Raw genomic sequence first — 18,306 nt, 5'->3', positions numbered from 1 at the left:
CAATTTGTTTAGTTAATGGATTATCGGCTTTGGATCGTTAACAGGCATTGCCGGCATCATCTTTTGCCTGGACAATGACAATAATTAACAACATATTTAAATTGGATCTTCTGTTCGTGCAGAATCATGATAATTGTGAAGTTGGGATCTCTGGCCTGGAACATGGTTTGACTTCCAGAGAAATGTGGTTGCAGGCACTCAAATGGTGATTGTTTTAGCAATTTGCGTGAAATGGGTTCTTTTTTAATTTATTTAGTAGCTTTTCTGCAATAAAATGGGCACTTGATCGGTAACATTTGTGCTTGATGGAGCGTCCTGGCCCTATGTTTCCTTGGAAAGCCATTTGGAGGACAAAAGCTCCACTGAAGGAGGCATTCTTCTCGTGGGCTGTTGCTTTGGGAAGCATCCTAACTATTGATTACCTTAGAAAAAGAAGTCATATTGTGGTTAACAGGTGTTATATGTGCAAAAAGATGGGGGAATCTGTCAACAGCAGAGTCAGAGATGCTTGGAGGGCCACTCCCCTTTGTAATTGGTGGGGTCTGTGGCGCGAAAGAAATAGGAGATACTTTGAGGGAGAAGAGTCTCCCATTTGGGCTATTAATTACAATATTCTTACTTCTTTATTCTTTTGGGTAAATGGGCGGGATTGTAGTTCAATGGATTGTCTTTTGGATTTTGTGGATGGCTTAAAGCTATAGTGTCGATTTTGGTCAGCTGTTGTCTTCTTTGGGAATGCTCCCTTTTCGAGCATCTTTTATAAAAATCATAAAAATAAAAATTAAAAAACATAAATAAATAAAAAACATTTGTGCTTGAGATGCCTTTACCTTCATGATCTGCATTACAGGTTCTATAGTTTCTTGATTCTCCCTGCCTTTGATAACTTACTAATTTGAGTTGATTGAAAAACGTACCACAATTTGTGTAAAGTGACTTGCTCTGTTAGTTTCTGGTCTTTCCATGTAATCAACTGCAATTCTATCCTTTGAAGCTCATCAACTAAATTAACTAGTACCAAATCATGATGGGATAAGAACGGAAGAGTGTAGGGGAGAAGGTGATTAGGTTTCTGGTGTTGCTCGTGGTTGTGGTGATGGTGGAGTAGGAGAGAGGGCATGAAGGGGTTTTGTGAGTAAAGGATGAATAAGATGGAGATGGTAGGAGGAATAGAAGTGCAGACTCAGACTTTGCCATTTGCTTTTCGTAGATGATCTGTTCATTGTAACTCGGGCTGATATGAGGTCTGCTGCAAATGTCAAAAAATCTGTTGTATAACTTTGAGGAGGCTTTACTCATCAAAAAAACTTCGACGCTGCTTCTGGGTTGTGAGCCAACAGAGAGAAATCAGTGGTGTTCTAGTCTAAAGCTGTTAGGAGCCAGAGAATCCTAATTAGGCTGTTTAACTTAAGAGAGGGTTCATTTCCTGTTAAAGATTTGGGCCGAATGTTGCATTTGCATGGGTTAAAGAAAAGTTCTTGTACTTCTCTGATAGATAGAATCAATGCTAAAGTGCTCTCTTGGTCCAATAGAATGTTGTCCTTGGCAGAAAGCGTGGAATTGATTAAATCTGTTATTACTCCTATGATTGCCTACTGGAGTGCTGTTGTTAAAATTCCCTCTGCTGTTGCAGACATGATTCAAAGTAAATCAGAGAGTTTTTTATAAGTACTAACACCAGTAGGAAACTCACTATTTGGATTGGAATATGGTTGGTAGACCAAAGGATGAAGGTGGGTGGCTTTGCAGTCAGAAATATCTCTGATATTCTGTTTGCCCATGCATGCTCTATGGCTTGGGATTTCCTCAGAGGTAAGGAGAACATGTGGGTGACATGGTTTAAAAAGAAGTATGGTAGGAATGTGTCCTACTGGCTTTATGTTCCCCATTCATCTCACACGGCAATTTGGAAACATATTTTGTCAGTGAGGGATGTTATGTAGCAGAATGTTACTTTTAATATTGGTACTGGTAGCAGTTTTAAACTTTTTGATGATCCAAGGTGTGGTGAACCAACTTTGAGCCAAAGAGTTGTGAGCTTGTTCCCTTTTCCTGGACATTTCACTTTGGGTGTGCTAATTCAAAATGGAGGATGGAACTTGGCAACCTTAAATACTGATTTGCAGGAAGTAAAGGATTTCGTTTCTGGTATCAACCTTCATCAAGGTTCTGATTCCTTACGATGGAATGGCAGCTACTTTTCTTTTAAAAAAGCATGGAATTGTTGCAGACCTCAGGTACCTAAAGTTTCATGGAGTAAAATCTGTTGGACTGAAGGAAGACCTAGGACCAATGCACTTCTTTTATTGTTGTGCATGATAAGCACCCTCCTCTATGTAATTTACAGAGGAGAAATCTATCACTTGCCCCAATTTGTGTTAATAGCTACAGAGATTTGGATACCGGGGATGACTTGTTTTTCAATTGTTCCTTTGCAAACGTGTTCTGTTATTAGTTTACAGATTTATTGGGATGGAGTATTCATGGTTGCAGCCAGTGTGAGGACTTGATTGCTTGGTGTGCTCAGGAATTTGCTGCTGTCTCTTTCAGATCCAAGCTTAAAAAAATGGATTTCTTTGGTGCTGTTTGGGCTATTGTAGTAGAAAGGAACAATGGATTTCACTAAGGTTTAAAGAGAAGCCATGCTGATGTTGCCTAGAGCCACATGATTTGAGATGTTTTGTTTCCATGGAGGGCCGTTTGGCGAACAAAAGTGCCTCTAGCTTTTTTTACATGGACATCCGTTTTGGGAAAGATCTTGACCCAGGACAACCTCCAAAGAAGAAGACATATCGTAGTGAATTGGTGTTGCATGTGCAAAAATGGTGAGGAAACGGTTGATCATCTTCTTTTTACATTGCCCAGTGGCCCGAAATTGCTGGCTTATTATTTTGGGTTTGTTTGGGATTTATTGGGTTATGCCTTGATCTACCAAAGGCTTGATTGAGGCTTGGAGAGACTGTATAGTGGGGGGTCAAGCTCGTGACTCTTGGAGAGTCACTCCTTTGTGCGTCTGGTGGTGTCTATGGCTTGAAAGAAATAGGAGATAATTTGATGGAAAGGAAAATCATATTGGGTCGCTGAAATTCTCTTTTCTTAGCACCCTTTTTTGTTGGGTTCTAGGAAGAAATTGTAAATCCTTGGATGAGCTTGTAGAGTTTTGGATCTGTTGAGGGTTTAGAGGCCCTATTTGGCCTTCTGTTGTTTTTGAGGGATGCGTTCCCCTTTTAAACGCCTTTTTATAAATTCTTACTTATCAAAAAAAAAAAAAAAAAAAAAACTCAGCATGTTGTCAATCTGCTCAAAAAGGCTTTGTATTTTCCTTTATAGAGTGTCCTTACTATGTTTATTGGAAAAGGATTTTTTCATTCCTTTTGTTGATGTTACTGTGAGGGTATCCCTCTTCTTGATCTCTTTGTACTAATTTATGCATCTTTAATGGAATCCACAACACACCTGCTTATTGGGGGGGGATGGGTTGGAAATGGGCAAGGTACGATCTGCAAAAAGAGGTGACAAGTAGAGGTAGAAAGAGGTGGCGGGTAGTGGAGCTTGGGGTCCGTTGGAGTTGAAGGTGGTGGTGGTTTGTGGAGGGTTTGTTGCCCTCAAATGTATATCATATATTATATATATCTACTTATCAAAAAAAAAATTTTTTTTTTTTTTTTTTGATAAGTAAAATGTATTAAAGAGCGTTCAAAAGGGGAACGCGTCCCAAACTATACAAAAACAAAACGAAATCTATGAACTCAAAGGGCCCATGAAGTCAACAATCTCCTCAAGAGAGGAGTAATCTCTCCCCTGACCCCAACAAAAAAGGGTACAAATAATAGAAAATTTCAGCATCCCAATAGAAGACTCCTTCCCATCAAAAGATCTACAATTCCGCTCTTTCCAAAGGCTCCACCAAATGCAAAAAGGGGTCACCCTCCAGAAGACTCTCGCCTGAGCCCCCACCCATTGGCCCCTCCATATATCCAACAACTCCCGAGAGGTCCGAGGCCCCTCCATATATCCACCCATTGGCCCCTCTATATATGTAGTAATAGTTTATTTTATATTCATGAAATATATATATATGTAAACATATCATATATGTATAGAAATTACAAATTTTCAATTTTATACAAATGTTTTGCAATTTTCTTTGTCAAGAGCAGTCTGCATTTTTGAACAGAAGAATTCATTAAATGCCCAACTACTACTGCTGAAGAACAAAAGAGACTCCTCGACCTTATTCGGTAAGCAGCATTCCCTGTATCTAGTCCTTATGGCGCGAGGAAGATCGCAAAACATACAGTTTCCATTATATATTAGTTTGCAAAGTTTGTAAATTAATTTTTCATATTTTTCGCTTTAGGTAAAATTTTGTAATTATATAATTTACTTTAATACAAATTTTCAATTTTTAAAGCTTGAAATTAAATGAATATATAGTTTTGTGTTTATATGTGATGAGAGAGATTGCTGAAGATGTAAAATATATATATATATATAAGGGTTGATTGCAATAAACCCCCTCGAACATCCAGTGATCAGCAAATAACCCCCTTGAACTACAACTTATCCCCCTAAACTAAGCAAAATATGCACTTGAGGACATAACAGTCAGATGCCGTTAACAGAATTGTTAAAAACTGTTTTAACTATAATTAAAACAATGTTGTTCTGATTAAAGCATGAAATTTCAAAGCTCTGGATCACATTATAACCCTAACATGAAAGTTGGAAGCTCTGAATCATATTATCACAACTAATGAAAGAGTGTCATCACTCATCACCAATGGTCACTGTACTCTCTCTCTCTCTCTCTCTCTCTCTCATGGAGATGATGGGCTAAGACTAGTCTCTTGGGTTTGAAACCAATGCCCCACAAACAAGAATTCAAAGAGAAATTCTAAGTCAATTTAGACTGCCTCTAGGGATCACAACTGCAGTCTGGTTGATGTCTCTGCATGTCTTCATTAAAACAATTCAAAGAGAAATCAAAACCCACATTCCTAAAGTACAACTAGCTACACTCTTGGTTGAACCCAGAAAAGAAATTGGTCAGAAACCCACAACTTGATACACTCTTGGTCGGATACCTTTGGGTCTCCCGAACAGGACTCAAATAAGGCTCACTGCACTATCAGAATCAGGTACTAGTACATGCCCAAACCCGAACCTGGCCTTGCCCAGTGTGCCACGAAGGAAGGCTTGTGATGGGAGAGATGGAAAATTTTATCTCAATGGAGAAGGGGGTTTATGGTTGTGGTTCGATCTGGGAAGGGACAGAAGACCAGGTTGGGTCCAATTGAGAGGAAAAAGATTATCAATGGCGGTTCTTTGCAGTTCTTAGGTTCGCTTATGCAAATTGGTTATTATTGATAAAAATAATATAAAGAAAAAAAATTGCAAAGTTCCATACATATACAAGAATATGAATAGCGCAAGCAACACATATACATAAGTAGAGTGTGTAGAGTTCCACATATATACACATAAATCGTGAGAGAAAGAGAGGAGGATGCAAACCCAGTTCAAACCCCAGACCATCACGAGCTATATATATATATACATAATATATATACACATGGAGCTGGAAATCGCGAGAAAGTGGGGGCGGGGCAATGTGAAAGAGAAGGAGCTGAAAATCACATGAGTGAAAGAGTTTGTTTTGGGGAAGAAGATGAATTTGGGTTGGCATTAAATTTGCAATTAAAAGTCAAAAGGGCAATTTCATCTTTTAAGGTAGCATTGTTGGTCACGTGACAGTCACACTCCATTTGACCGTTAACTTTTCAAAAATACAATGACGGCAAGGGGGTTTTTGCTAAAAATGGGACATTTTAAGGTGTTAACTGTAAAAAGTATAGATCAAAGGGTTATTTGTTGTAAATTGCATAGTACAGGGGGTTTTTTGCAATTAACCTGAATTTAACCCTACATTTAACAACTTCAGAAATAAGGGTATTTTTGTGCAATTAATTTTGGTTCAAATGGTAATTTCAGTTTTGCATTTTTGGAAGGGTGATTTCAGGATTTGATATTTTTTTGCTTTGACATACTTAACGGATGACTAACAGCAAGGATCTGAGTTATTTTATCAAACCTCAAGGGAGGTAGACCACATTTTTTCAAAAGTTCAATCCGATGGCAATTTGGGCAAACATCTAGGGGTCTCAAGAGTAATTTACCCTTTTTTATTTGTTTTTTTTATAAGTAATTTACCCTAATTTTGAATTTATGTTATAGTTCGTTAATTTACTTTTCAAGACCTATTCAGCCCTCTCTTGGTCTAGACACCAAGAAAAATCAATGAAATTCTGCCCTTCAAAATTGAATGGCTCATTATGTAAGCAGCTTTCTTAATTTTACTTAGCGCAGTAATTATTAAAAAAAATAAAAAATTCTAGGGCAAGTTATAGTTTAGGTGCATTGAACAGAAAAGAAAACGAATTATCTATAAAATAAATAAATAAATAAAAACCCAGGCAAAGACTGGCAATAGCAATCAGCCCTAACTTGAACTCAAGTACCATGAAGAATGAATTCTGAAATCTGGGAGCATGTCAGAAACTACACCAAGTCAACCTGATGAATTAAAAATGGCAACAAACTCAAGCTTTCCCAGTAAAACAAGAAAATCAAAGTATTCAAGCACTATCACACACACATGCGCGTGCGTGTGGGAGAAAAAGAAATTAATTCTTATCATCTACCAAATTTAGCCTCACAATCAACAGTATGTGAACAAAAGAAAGCACAAAAAAGTAACCATGAAATGCCAAAAATGAAGTTTAGAGGATGGCCATTTAAAAAAGAAACTGAATGTGTTCCATGATAACAAATCCACTACTGTTGACATATGGATGGCCATACCAACACAAGTATAATTACCAATCTTTGAGTCACAAGTTACGAGAAAAGATGCACGCTTGCCACTCAAAGCATGAGAATCAAAATGGGCCAAGTAGGAAACTGCACATAGAGCGTGCTTTATATCTTGTGTAATTAAGTTTTGTGTGACTTTCAATCTTTATTAATGTTTCTTTTGAATAACATGCCATTGGTCAGATTTATTTATGTTTTCTTATATTTTAGAAGTCAAGGTTATTTTGGTAATCTACTATCTACTCAAGATAGGATAAAAAGAAGAAGTCTTGGGTTTAGGCTTACTCAAACCAAGAGCCAAGTGCTATATATACAAGAACAGGGTACAAAGAAAGGAAACCAAAAAAAAAAATCTACGTGATCCCGTGATTATGGGGATCTTATTTACGTAATCCCATGATTAACGGGATCTTATTTACGTAATCCCATGATTAACAGGATCATATCTATGTGATCCAGTTATTAAAGGGATCTTATCTACGTGATCGAGTTATTAAAGGGATCTTATCTACGTGATCCCGTAATTAAAGGGATCTTACATAAAACACCTAATAAAAGGCTAAAAACAGCTAATTAAAAAATAAAAAAATAATAAAAAATAAAATAAAATAAAATTAATAATAAGAAGAAAGATATTTCAACACTCCCCCTCAAGCTGGAGTGAAAAATATCAATCAAGCCCAGCTTGGTAATTAAAGGGATCTTACATAAAACACTTAATAAAAGGCTAAAAACAACTAATAAAAAAAAAAATTTAATAATAATAAGAAAGATATTTCAACACTCCCCCTCAAGCTGGAGTGAAAATATCAATCAAGCCCCACTTGGTAGTCGAGGAATGAAGCAAAGATGGACCAATGGATTTGGTGAATACATAGGCCGACTGATTATAGGACCAAACAAAGCACAGCTTGATAATTCCCGAACAAACCTTCTCTCTGATAAAACGAATGTCCACCTCTATATGTGTGATCCTCTCGGGAAGAACAGCATCTGAAGCAAGTATGATGGCTAACTTATTATCACAAAACAAGTCTGAGGACTGTTTTTCACCTAACCCTAGCTCCTCCAAAAAAGATCGAAGCCATAGAATCTCACAACTACCCTGAGCCATAGCACGATACTCAGCCTTTGCTAAAGATCTCGAAACTACAGGTTGCTTCTTACTTTTCTAGAATATAAGATGGTCTCCATAGAAAGTACAAAAGCCAGATGTGGAACACCTGTCAGTCTTAGACCTAGCATAGTCTGCATCACTGAAACAGGATAGCCCAACCTACCTGCTAGAAGGATAGAATAATCCCAGTCTAGGACAGGACTTAAGATATTGAAGAATATGATATAACACATCCATATAAGTTGTATGAGGAGCATGCATAAACTGGCTCACAACACTAACCGCAAAAGCTAAATCAGGACAGATGTTGGTAAGATAAATCTATCTTCCTACCAAGCGCTGATACTGCAAGGAATCAAAAAGGAGATCTCCAAACTCAGCCGAGATTTTCAGATTAGGATCCATAGGAGTGGAAGCATGTTTACACCCAAGCATACCCGTGTCTCGAAAAAGATCCAAGACATACTTCCTTTGCGATAAAGAGATACCCTAGTTAGATCTAGCAACCTCAATTCCCAAGAAATATCTGAGCTGCCCAAGGTCTTTCACATGGATGTCATTCCCAGTAATGATGATATCATCAACATAGACAAGAAGAATGATACATCAAGCAGTAGAGGAACTGTGGATAAAACATGTATGGTCAGAATGGCATCTAAGAAACTCCATAGATAGAATTACATCACTGAAGCGGTTGAACCATGCTCTGGGAGATTGTTTTAATCCATACAAAGACTTCCGCAATCAGCAAACCTTTCCAACATACTCCCCCTCAGCCCGAAAACTGGGTGGAGGATCCATGTAAATAATCTCAAAAAAATCACCGTTAAGGAAAGCATTCTTCACATCAAGCTGATGAAGAGGCCAATTGTGAGAGGCAGCCAGGGAGACAAGCAAACGACCAGAGGTTAATTTAGCCACTGGAGTGAAGGTATCATTAAAGTCTTTACCAGGAATCTGAGTAAACCCTTTGGCCACCAAACGGGCCTTATACCGATCAATAAAGCCTCAGCCAGATATTTAACACTGAATACCCATTTGCAGCCAACAGCCTTTTCACCAGGAGGGAGAGAATAAGCTCCCATGTTTCATAATGCTGCAAAGCATCTATTTCTACCTTCATAGCATACATCTAATTGGGATTCCAGAGAGCCTCAGACACATTTCTGGGAATGGAAATGGAATCAAGTTTGCCTAGAAAGGTTCGGTAAGACCCTGAAAGACCATTATAAGAGATATACTGTGAAATAAGATGATCAGTACTACAAGCGAATCCAAATCGAGCAGGGGGTTTACGGCCCCGGGTGGGTTACTGAGACTCGAAAACAGGGTCAGGGAAATGTAAAAGAGAGAGATGAGATGTACCTGAACCTGAATCTAAGAAGGATAAAGGCAGTGAAGGCGGAGCACGAGGGCGGCGCAAATAGACCTGCACAGGGGGTGAGGAAACCACAAGAGAAGACTCTTCTTGAAAAATAGGAAGAGGACAAGCAAGAGGAGAAGCCTCTTAATCTAAAGTAGAAGTTTCATGCAAGATAGTGTTAGAACCATAAAAAAGGGATATGCCCATGAAAGGTGACATCAAGAGAGTGATACATGTGTTTGTGTACAGGATCATAACACCGGTAATCTTTTGACATGGAAGAGTATCCTAAAAATAAACATTTAATGGCCTTGTCATCAAATTTAGTACGAGAAGGGCTACGATTCTGAACATAACATGTACATCCAAACACCCAAGGCATGATGCAAAAAAGAATAATATCAGGCTGAAGCACTTGTATGGGGCCTTACCATTTAAGACTCTACTAGGGGTACGATTAATGAGAAAAGTAGTTGTATGAACCGCAATGTGCCAGTATGACTTTGGCACATTCATACCACTTAAAAGACATCGAACAACTGACATTAGTTGGCGGTATTTAGGCTCTGCCACGCCATTCTGTTGAGGCTTATATGGACAAGCAAGCTGATGAAGAATACTCTGTTGGTTAAGTTGAGACCGAAACTCATTGGAAACATATTCACGACCATTGTCAGACCTAATATTCCTAATAACATTTTGATATTGAGTTTTGATCATTTGGAGGAATTGAGCGAACAAGGGAAAAACTTCAAATTTCTTTTTAAGTAAATATACCCATGTACAGCGGGAATAATCATCAATGAATGTGACATAATAACGATGCCCCGAAAAAGCAATAACAGGAGAAGGACCCCACACATCAGAATGTATGAGATCAAACATACTAGTTACACAATGCATATGAGAAATATAACTGGTTCTAGGATGTTTAGAAAGCTCACAAATCTCAAATTGAAACTTTTTATCCTTACAAGCCGTTATTAATGAAGGGAAAAGCAGACATAAATACTGAAAATTTACATGCCCAGGGCGAGCATGTCATAAACTTAAAGTCTGAAAAGAAAATTCATAAGACCTAGAAACTGGAAGAACAGAGGCTTGAAGGCTTAAAGCAAGTGGAGGAAGTGTCGGTGGAGGATCCCTAAAGTAATAGAGGCCATCGTGCTCATATCCCCTACCAAAAACCCTCTTCGAACACAGGTCCTGTAAAACACAGTAATGAGGAAAGAAAATCACTGCACAGTTTAGTGATTTGGCAAGTTTGTAAACAGATAGAAGATTAAATGCAAAGTTGGGAACATGAAGAATAGATGGCAAAATAATATCAAGAGATAGATGAACATCTCCTTTACTACGAATAATGGTAATTAACCCATCGGCTAGACTAATAGCCCGATTAACAGGGATAATGGGAGTATAAAATAATGACAATTCACCAGTCACATGATCATTAGATTCAGAATCCAAAACCCATATAGGTTTTCCCGCTTTAACATGAAAAGCAGGAGTACCTGTAGCTATAGTAGCCGTGGGAGTAGAAGAGCCAGCCCTGGTAGATAAAGCTCCGAACTGCTCCTAAAGGTGACCAATCTGGGACTATAACTTATTGAAGTCCTGAAAAGAAGGTCTGGGAGGAGTTGAAGCAGGAGGGACAACAATTTGTTGAGTAGTATACCCACTAATAGTATCGGCTACTGTGGCAGTGCGGCCATGGCCAAAAGGACGATTGTGAGAAAATTTCTACTTTAACTCAGGATAAAGCTTAAAGCAGCGATCCTTTACATGACTAGTGGCTCCACAATATTGACAAATAACAATTCCCTCTGAAAGACTAGAATTAGCAACAAGAGCCATCTGATCAACTGGAGTCTCTGGTAAAGCTACTAAAGCTACTGGCTGAGAGATCTGACGTCTATGCTCCTCATGATCAACAGTAGCGAATGCATCATATAAATCTAGCATAGGAGAGGTGTTTACGATCCGTGTTCTAAGAGCATCATAGTCAGATCGTAAACCTATCAAAAACTGGTAGGTATGTTGGCGGACTAAAAAACTTGTAGATTCTTCAGAGAAATCGGAGAGAGGTTCATACTGTGCTAATTCTTCCCACCTAGACTGGAGGTACCCAAAATACTCTAATACTGACAACTTGAGTGTCTCCTGAGATGCATGAGCAATCTCTTGATAAAGTTCAAAGATACAATAGTCATTGCGGGAGTGGGCATAAATCTTGTTAAGGGCTTGCCACACACGAAAAACATAAATGTGAAACATGAACATATTATAGATACGCTCCTCCATTGAGTTGAAGATCCAACCCAGAATGGTGCATCTGTCCATGTCCCATGCAATATATTTAGTATCCATCTTTTTCGGTGCCTTAGCCAAACACAAAAGCCAACCAGTTTTCTGTTTCCCTACAATATAGTGTTGAAGAGAACGGGACCAAGATATGAAGTTGCGCCCATTTAAGAGCACACTAGTAACCCGTTGCGCCGGAGTATGTTGTGCCGGAGATAAAGTGTCCTTTTGGCTACTAGAATCACTCATAGTACCAAAATAAGACCGGTCCACACGTCAAAGAGATAGGAAAGAGAAAAACAAGGCCGGAAAAATCGGCGTTCCTCCAAATATGTTGCCGAACAAGCACCGACAACCCACAAAGGGTCAAAAAAAACACAAGATGGACCCTTAACCTAAGGGAATTCTCCTAAAGAAGGAGTCAAAAACAAAGGGTTACCCGGTTACCCCTCTGTTGTGTGCGTAAGCCCTGTTGCTGCACCAAGAGAGAGCGAGAGAGGTCCGGCGCAAGCAGTGTTGCTAAAGGTGCGCCCAGGCTCGCGCCTAGGCTCAAGGCTTTGGTTTAGCACCTGTTGTCATCCCAAGCTCACTGATGTCTACTAGACACGCGACTCGGTTGCACCTCGTCCTGTTTGTGAGGCGCACCTCACTGATATTTGTTTAAAAAACATAAGATTGTTCTATTTCTTAAGCCAGAAAGGGCACTTTTGGCAACTTAATAAACAAAAAAAAAAAGCCCATGCAAACGATAGAAGAAACTTTTGTACAAAAGAATAAAAAAATAAGAAAGCCCAAGAGTCAAAGTGTTAACCGAACAGCGATAGAATGAGATTGTTAAACAAAAACGAAACTCTAGTTGCAGAGATGAACGACGAAGCCATGTCAGTTCTTTCTTTTTTTTTTCTCTCTTCTCCTCTAGATCTCCCCTCTCTTCTTATCTTTGTTTACATCTCTCTTCGTCTAGTTCTCCTCTCTGTGTCTTTTTTTTTTTTTTTTTTTGCTCTGTTTTTTCTTTTTCTTTTTCTTGTTCACAATTTTTTTTTTTTTGGTTAACATATTTATTTCTTTTTGTGCTTTGTTTTGCCATTCAAAAAAACATATTTTGCTTTTCCTTTCAAGAAAACAAATTTGTGCTCTGTTTTATGGTTGTTGGATTCTTGTATAGTTGATGGATTTACTTTTTTATATTTGATATTAATTTTTAGAATATTGATATGACTTATGAGCTATGAAGCACGGACGCAACAGGGATACGGCAATAAAATAATAATATAATTGTTATTATATATAAAAAAAAATTCACTTTTACTTAATTTCTTATATATATTAATAAATACAACTCATTTAAATTAAGCCAATCACCTTTTTTTTTCAAAAACATAAAGTCAATAGTACCTATTCCATTAAAATATATATATATATAGAGCTCTATTTACAAAATGAAATATATATATATATATATAATAACACAGATAAGATGGAATCTTACCTAACCCCCTCTTTCTCTTCCCAGTAAACTCTTTTTTCAATAACCCATCTCTGCTCCTACCAGCCATTCTCTCTGATCCCCCTCTATCTTCACAATCTGAGATCTATAAACACAAAAATAAAATCAATTTAACACCTTCGTGCCCCAATCGTTTCCGATCATTCTCTTACTTCTCTCTATCTTCACAATTTTTACATCTATAGATACATCAAACCAATTTCGATTTCAATTAATCATATATATATATATATATATATATATATATATATGATACCATGTTACACTGTTTTGGCTCCCCTCTCAACTTCTTCCTCTGGCTCTCTACATCTTCTTCCTTCACTGCTTCAGGCAAAAGGGGCACGATGAAATAGCTCAATCCCGAAATGAAAATGTTATACCTCAATACATGGGAATCAGATCAGTTCGTGTTCGATCGGTGTCCGGCCGTGTCTAATCGATGTCCGGTAGCATCGAATATATTAAAAAATGTAAGACACGGTTAGAGCGTGTTGGACACGTGTCCTGGGACACGCGTGTCCGTGTCGGACACGTGTCTGACACTGGTATGTAGGCCCTTAGCGCCGTGTCAGTGCTTCATAGCTTATGAGGTATGAATGTTATTATGATAGTTTAAATTTTCAATTGTGCGTCTCACTTCACTCAGGCGAGCGCCTCACACCTAGGCTCCAAAGGACCTCTAACGCTTTGGTGCGCCTAGGGTCTTTAATAACACTGGGCGCAAGGGCTGGGAGGAGATAGAGGTGCGCCGGAGTTGAGGGAAAGAGGAGAGAGGGAGAGAAAAGGTGGCGGCGTTGGGGAAGGAAGATGAGGAGGCTTTTTGTTTTTGCTCTGATACCAAAAAGAAATAGTTTTGGGTTTTAACTGACTTACTCAAACCGAGAGCCAAGAGTTATATTTATTTACAAGAATAGGGTACAAAGAAAATAAACCAAATCAAAGAAAAACAAAAAATATGCCAAAATCTACGTGATCGCATGATTATGGGAATTTTATCTACTTGATCTCATGATTAAGGGGATCGTATCTACATGATGCCATGATTATAGGGATCTTACATAAAAACACCTAATAAAAGGCTAAAAACAGCTAATAAAAATAATAATAATAAAGATATTTCAACAGGATAGATTAGTGGTCTATGGGTCTCATTTTGGGTCGTGATATCGATCATTATAAGCAGTCATTACCATGTCAAAAGCAGTCCAAATTGTTTCAACATTTCATCCTTTTTGTTTTCAGGATATGCTCCCTTTTGAGCATGCTTTATTGATCTTTTACTCCTCCCAAAAAGAAATCGTCCTTTCAGGTTTTAGTCCTTAGAGACGTGCATTGACATGCAATATCTAATCATCATCGGCAATTTCTACTTCTACATCTTCTTTTTTTTTTTTGATAAATAAAATTTTATTAAAAAATGCTCAAAAGGGGAGCGGAACCCAAGAAAAATACAAAAGACTACAAAGGCCTCAAGCCTTCAAGGAGGCCAAAAAGTCAACAATCTCCTCCAACGATCTATGATCTCTCCTTGAAACCCAACAAAAAAGAGTGAAAAGATTCGAGAATTTAAGCACCAAAATCGACATCGCCTTTCCTTCAAAACATCTCCTATTCCTTTCAAGCCAAATACACCACCACACACAGAGCGGCGTAGCCCTCCACGCATCCTGACTATGAGCCCCCACAAGGCAACCTCTCCACGCCTCAATCAACCCTCTAGCGGATCCTGGCATAACCCAAGAAAACCCAAATAAGCCAAGCATCAAATCCCAACACTCTCTAGCCAAAGAGCAATGAATGAAATTTGCTATTTTTATTTTAACCAAACATTCCCTAAGTTTATAATCATAATCCATTTCACTACCTTTTGAGCTTAATTTAAGACTCCAAATCACATAATTAGTTGCTTTTCAAAATTTTCAGCAACTAAATTCTCTGCAATTCTAGCAATTTGCTACTGTCTAACTTGTGACTTCCTAAATTAAGCCAATTCTAATCCTTTCCATCGATGAACCCTTCATTCTTTCTTTGAGAAGCTTCCAATGACCTTAGTCTGTAAGGAAACCAATTGTAAGCTACATATTAACAAGTTTTCTACAGCCATCCTACATCAAGTATATAATAAAATGCGCTCAAAATGTAAGCATAATTTCCGAATTCTAGTAGACAATAATTAAATGCAGTACTTCCTGAAAAAGAAAAAGAAAAGTGACACAATCTCACTTCCCCCTAAGGTTTCTCCCTTCGCTCCCCCCTCCATTCCAAATAAAGGTAGAAAATATACAAGAACAAGATGCATGAAGAAGCAGTCTAAGATAAATGAAACATTATTCAGGAGAAAAAGCAATTATAATTTCTAACAGAAACCACTCAAATCAGTTCATAAAAAAGAGAAAGAAAGGGGGAAGGAGGGAAACTGTGTGTAAACTAACCGCAGACTGGTATGGCGCCGTTTGGTTCTCTTCACCCGGATGCATATCTTTGTTACCTCCATTGGCTAGAGTGCCACCCTGTGTGGCTCTTGAATTTTGCTTCTTTGCAGCAGCAACCTTCTTCACAGCATCTTGCAGAGCATCCATAGCCACCTTATAAATATGAATTGATTTTGCCCCTTCTTCCACAAATTTGATGGCTTCCTGTCGTAGATTGTTATACCGAACAGTTAAAGATTCTCGAGAATTGCTTGGCAATTCAGGAGCACGTTCATCAACAGCACCTCCACTCTTGGCATTTCTTGTCCACCGTTTCAAAAGATAATGAGAAGGAAGTGTAAGAACATTTTTTGCTCTGAAAACCGATAATATGTGCCTACAAGTAATGCCAGAAAATTCAAACATTTGGCAGCTACAATTAGCTTTCATCTCAAATGCATTGAACCTAACTGTGTGTGCTTTGTGCTCCTCCCCAAATTTGGCCACTCGATATGCAGTGATTGTTCCAGAATCTTCTATTTTAGTTGCAGGATTAGCAAGGGTCTCAACCAATTCCTCTTGGAACTTCATGAATATCCTCCTGGTATAAAGGTTCGCAGCTTGTTTTTCCATAGGAGATGGCGTCTTCAAAACTGGCGTGGTGTTAGTGGTATCATAATCTGCCTTTAGTTCCTTTTCATGCCAACTTGTTACACCTTTCTCATATTGTTTAATCAACAACTGTGTACTGGTTGCTGCATTCACATACCCATCAAAGAACGAGTTCATACTGTCACTTCCTTCGCTTGTAGACAACTCTCCGAAAAACGTATCTCGCATGTACACCGGGACCCATTGATGACGAGCATTGTACATTGATAGGAGCCATTCATTGTCCATAAGGTAGTATCTCTGCAGGAGCAAATCCCAACTTGGCTCAAACTCATCAACTGTCTCAGTCTCGTTAATGCACTTCTTAAACTCGATCTCAAAAGTAGGATGTGTTTGATATATATGACCCAGTTTCTCCTGTGTTTCTTTAAACATGCTCCACTTGCAGAAACGATGACGGGTTTCGGGCAAAACCTGGGAGACAGCCATCTGTATGAGTCGATCCGGATCAGTCGTGATGGAAACAGGAGCGCGTCCAGACATTGCATGAAGCCACGTCTGGAGTAGCCAAATGAAGGATGCATCAGATTCATTGAAAATTAATGCACAGCCAAACAACACCGGTTGCCCGTGATGATTTATTCCAGTGAAAGCGGCAAAAGGTACTCTATAGTGGTTCGTCCTGTAGATTGTGTCAAACCTGACTGTATCTCCAAAATGACCATAGTTCATCCTGGAAGTTGCATCAGCCCAAAATATGTTTCCAATAGAATGGTCATTATCACCCTGAATTGCATAAAAGAAAGCAGGATTCTCCGTTTGCATTCGTTTCAAGTAGTCCAATACATGCTGACCCGCACCCCCAATGGTCCTCTGTCTGCTGCTGCTACTCATCTAGCTCCAAAAAAAAGTTCGAAGGAAAGGAAAAAAAACAAAAAAGAAAGTGTTAATAGCACTGGAGGTTCTTCACTAACACCTGATTGATTGATCCTACACATATGATAAAGGAGCAATGCAAAAAAGTTGAATCCGGAATCACAAGCTTTCTTGTTTTTGGTTTTTCAATTGGGAAGTGAGTTTGTGCATGTGGGGTGTTCTTTGGGGGTGTATGCGGGTGTAAAGGGGTGGGGGGATTGCAGTGGCATGCCCTGAATCCCACATAATGTATTTGCAATAGTTGATTATTAGTTTTACATTCTCTTCAAAATGTATAAAAGCATATATATCACTATATATACATGTATATATATGTGTAATCAAAATTATAGCAGAGACGTGTGAAACCAGTAGTGGGGGAGGGAATTGAGAAAATGAAAATGGAGTCTTAACGACGATAAAGAAACCTAACCTCTCGTGGCGGGGCAATTTTTGTGTGTTCGCTAAGAAGTAACTCTCTCTGTAGACGCAGAGATGCACCCACTATCCCTCCTTAGGGTTCCCTTTGGTCGAACGAACCTCCGCTTTCAAGGCCTCTGTAGTTTTACAGCTTACACAGTCAGCACTCAGCATCTTAAGCCCAGACCGACTCCTCCTTCCCCAACTTCTATAAAGACGCCGTGTCCATCCCCGTCCCGGATCATTAATCTGGGGCAAGCTTAAATTATTTAAACAAAAACCAAATCACATTTATCATCCCCATAGCATATATTTACAGAGTCTGCCCAATTCATTCGAAAATTATACACTCTGCTTAGTTGATTCAATAGTTGCTGTAAAATTGCATCTAAAAATTCCAACAAATCTCACATTGTAAGAAGATAGAAAATGATGGGCCTGCCTTTTCAAGTCAAGGCCCAAAGCAAAAAACAGTGTCAAAACCAGCACCCTACTGTTCAGGATGGCAACGGGCCTCAATGCGAGAGGACCTCAACCCATCCCCATTCCCATTTAGCATCCCTACTTTAATTGTCTTTTAAAATCGATTATTAAATCAAGCCGAGCCAGGTTTAATAAAGTACTTTCATAATTGTATTACGAGTCTAGAAAAGGTAAATAATGAAATAATATTTCAACCACGGTGATAATTCTTTCTCTCTTATGTGGAAAATAATGTTCAACCTCACAATTAAAACTCAAAACTTAATATTATTATAGGAATATCAAAATAATACATAGA

The 18,306-nt window shown here is 38.5% G+C and overlaps 1 protein-coding gene across 5 annotated transcripts in view; it reads right to left on the bottom strand.

The window, feature by feature from the left end:
* LOC132300858 (protein FAR1-RELATED SEQUENCE 9) overlaps positions 1-17,923 on the bottom strand; it is a 56,412-nt gene extending 38,489 nt beyond the window's left edge. The window contains exons 1-3 of one of the 5 annotated variants that reach the window (XM_059798120.1): positions 17,539-17,923; positions 15,600-17,084; positions 10,383-10,562 (exon numbers count right to left, since the gene is read on the bottom strand). In XM_059798120.1, the coding sequence (XP_059654103.1) occupies positions 10,398-10,562; positions 15,600-17,084 (1,650 nt within the window). In that variant the 5' untranslated portion in view covers positions 17,539-17,923 and the 3' untranslated portion in view covers positions 10,383-10,397. Of the gene's footprint in view, positions 1-10,382; positions 10,563-12,694; positions 14,894-15,599; positions 17,085-17,538 lie in introns of those variants that run through there. The other 4 variants (XM_059798122.1, XM_059798118.1, XM_059798121.1 and 1 more) reach the window with 4 other exon arrangements.
* Between the last annotated feature and the right edge of the window lie 383 nt (positions 17,924-18,306).

This window comes from Cornus florida, unplaced genomic scaffold, assembly GCF_030987335.1.
Source record: "Cornus florida cultivar Cherokee Brave unplaced genomic scaffold, ASM3098733v1 CherokeeBrave_3.0.0_Hap2_Chr03, whole genome shotgun sequence".
In the NCBI taxonomy this organism is placed as follows: domain Eukaryota; kingdom Viridiplantae; phylum Streptophyta; class Magnoliopsida; order Cornales; family Cornaceae; genus Cornus; species Cornus florida.
The sequence above is the reverse complement of the archived record's forward strand: the minus strand, read 5'-3'. Positions and strand labels throughout refer to the sequence as shown.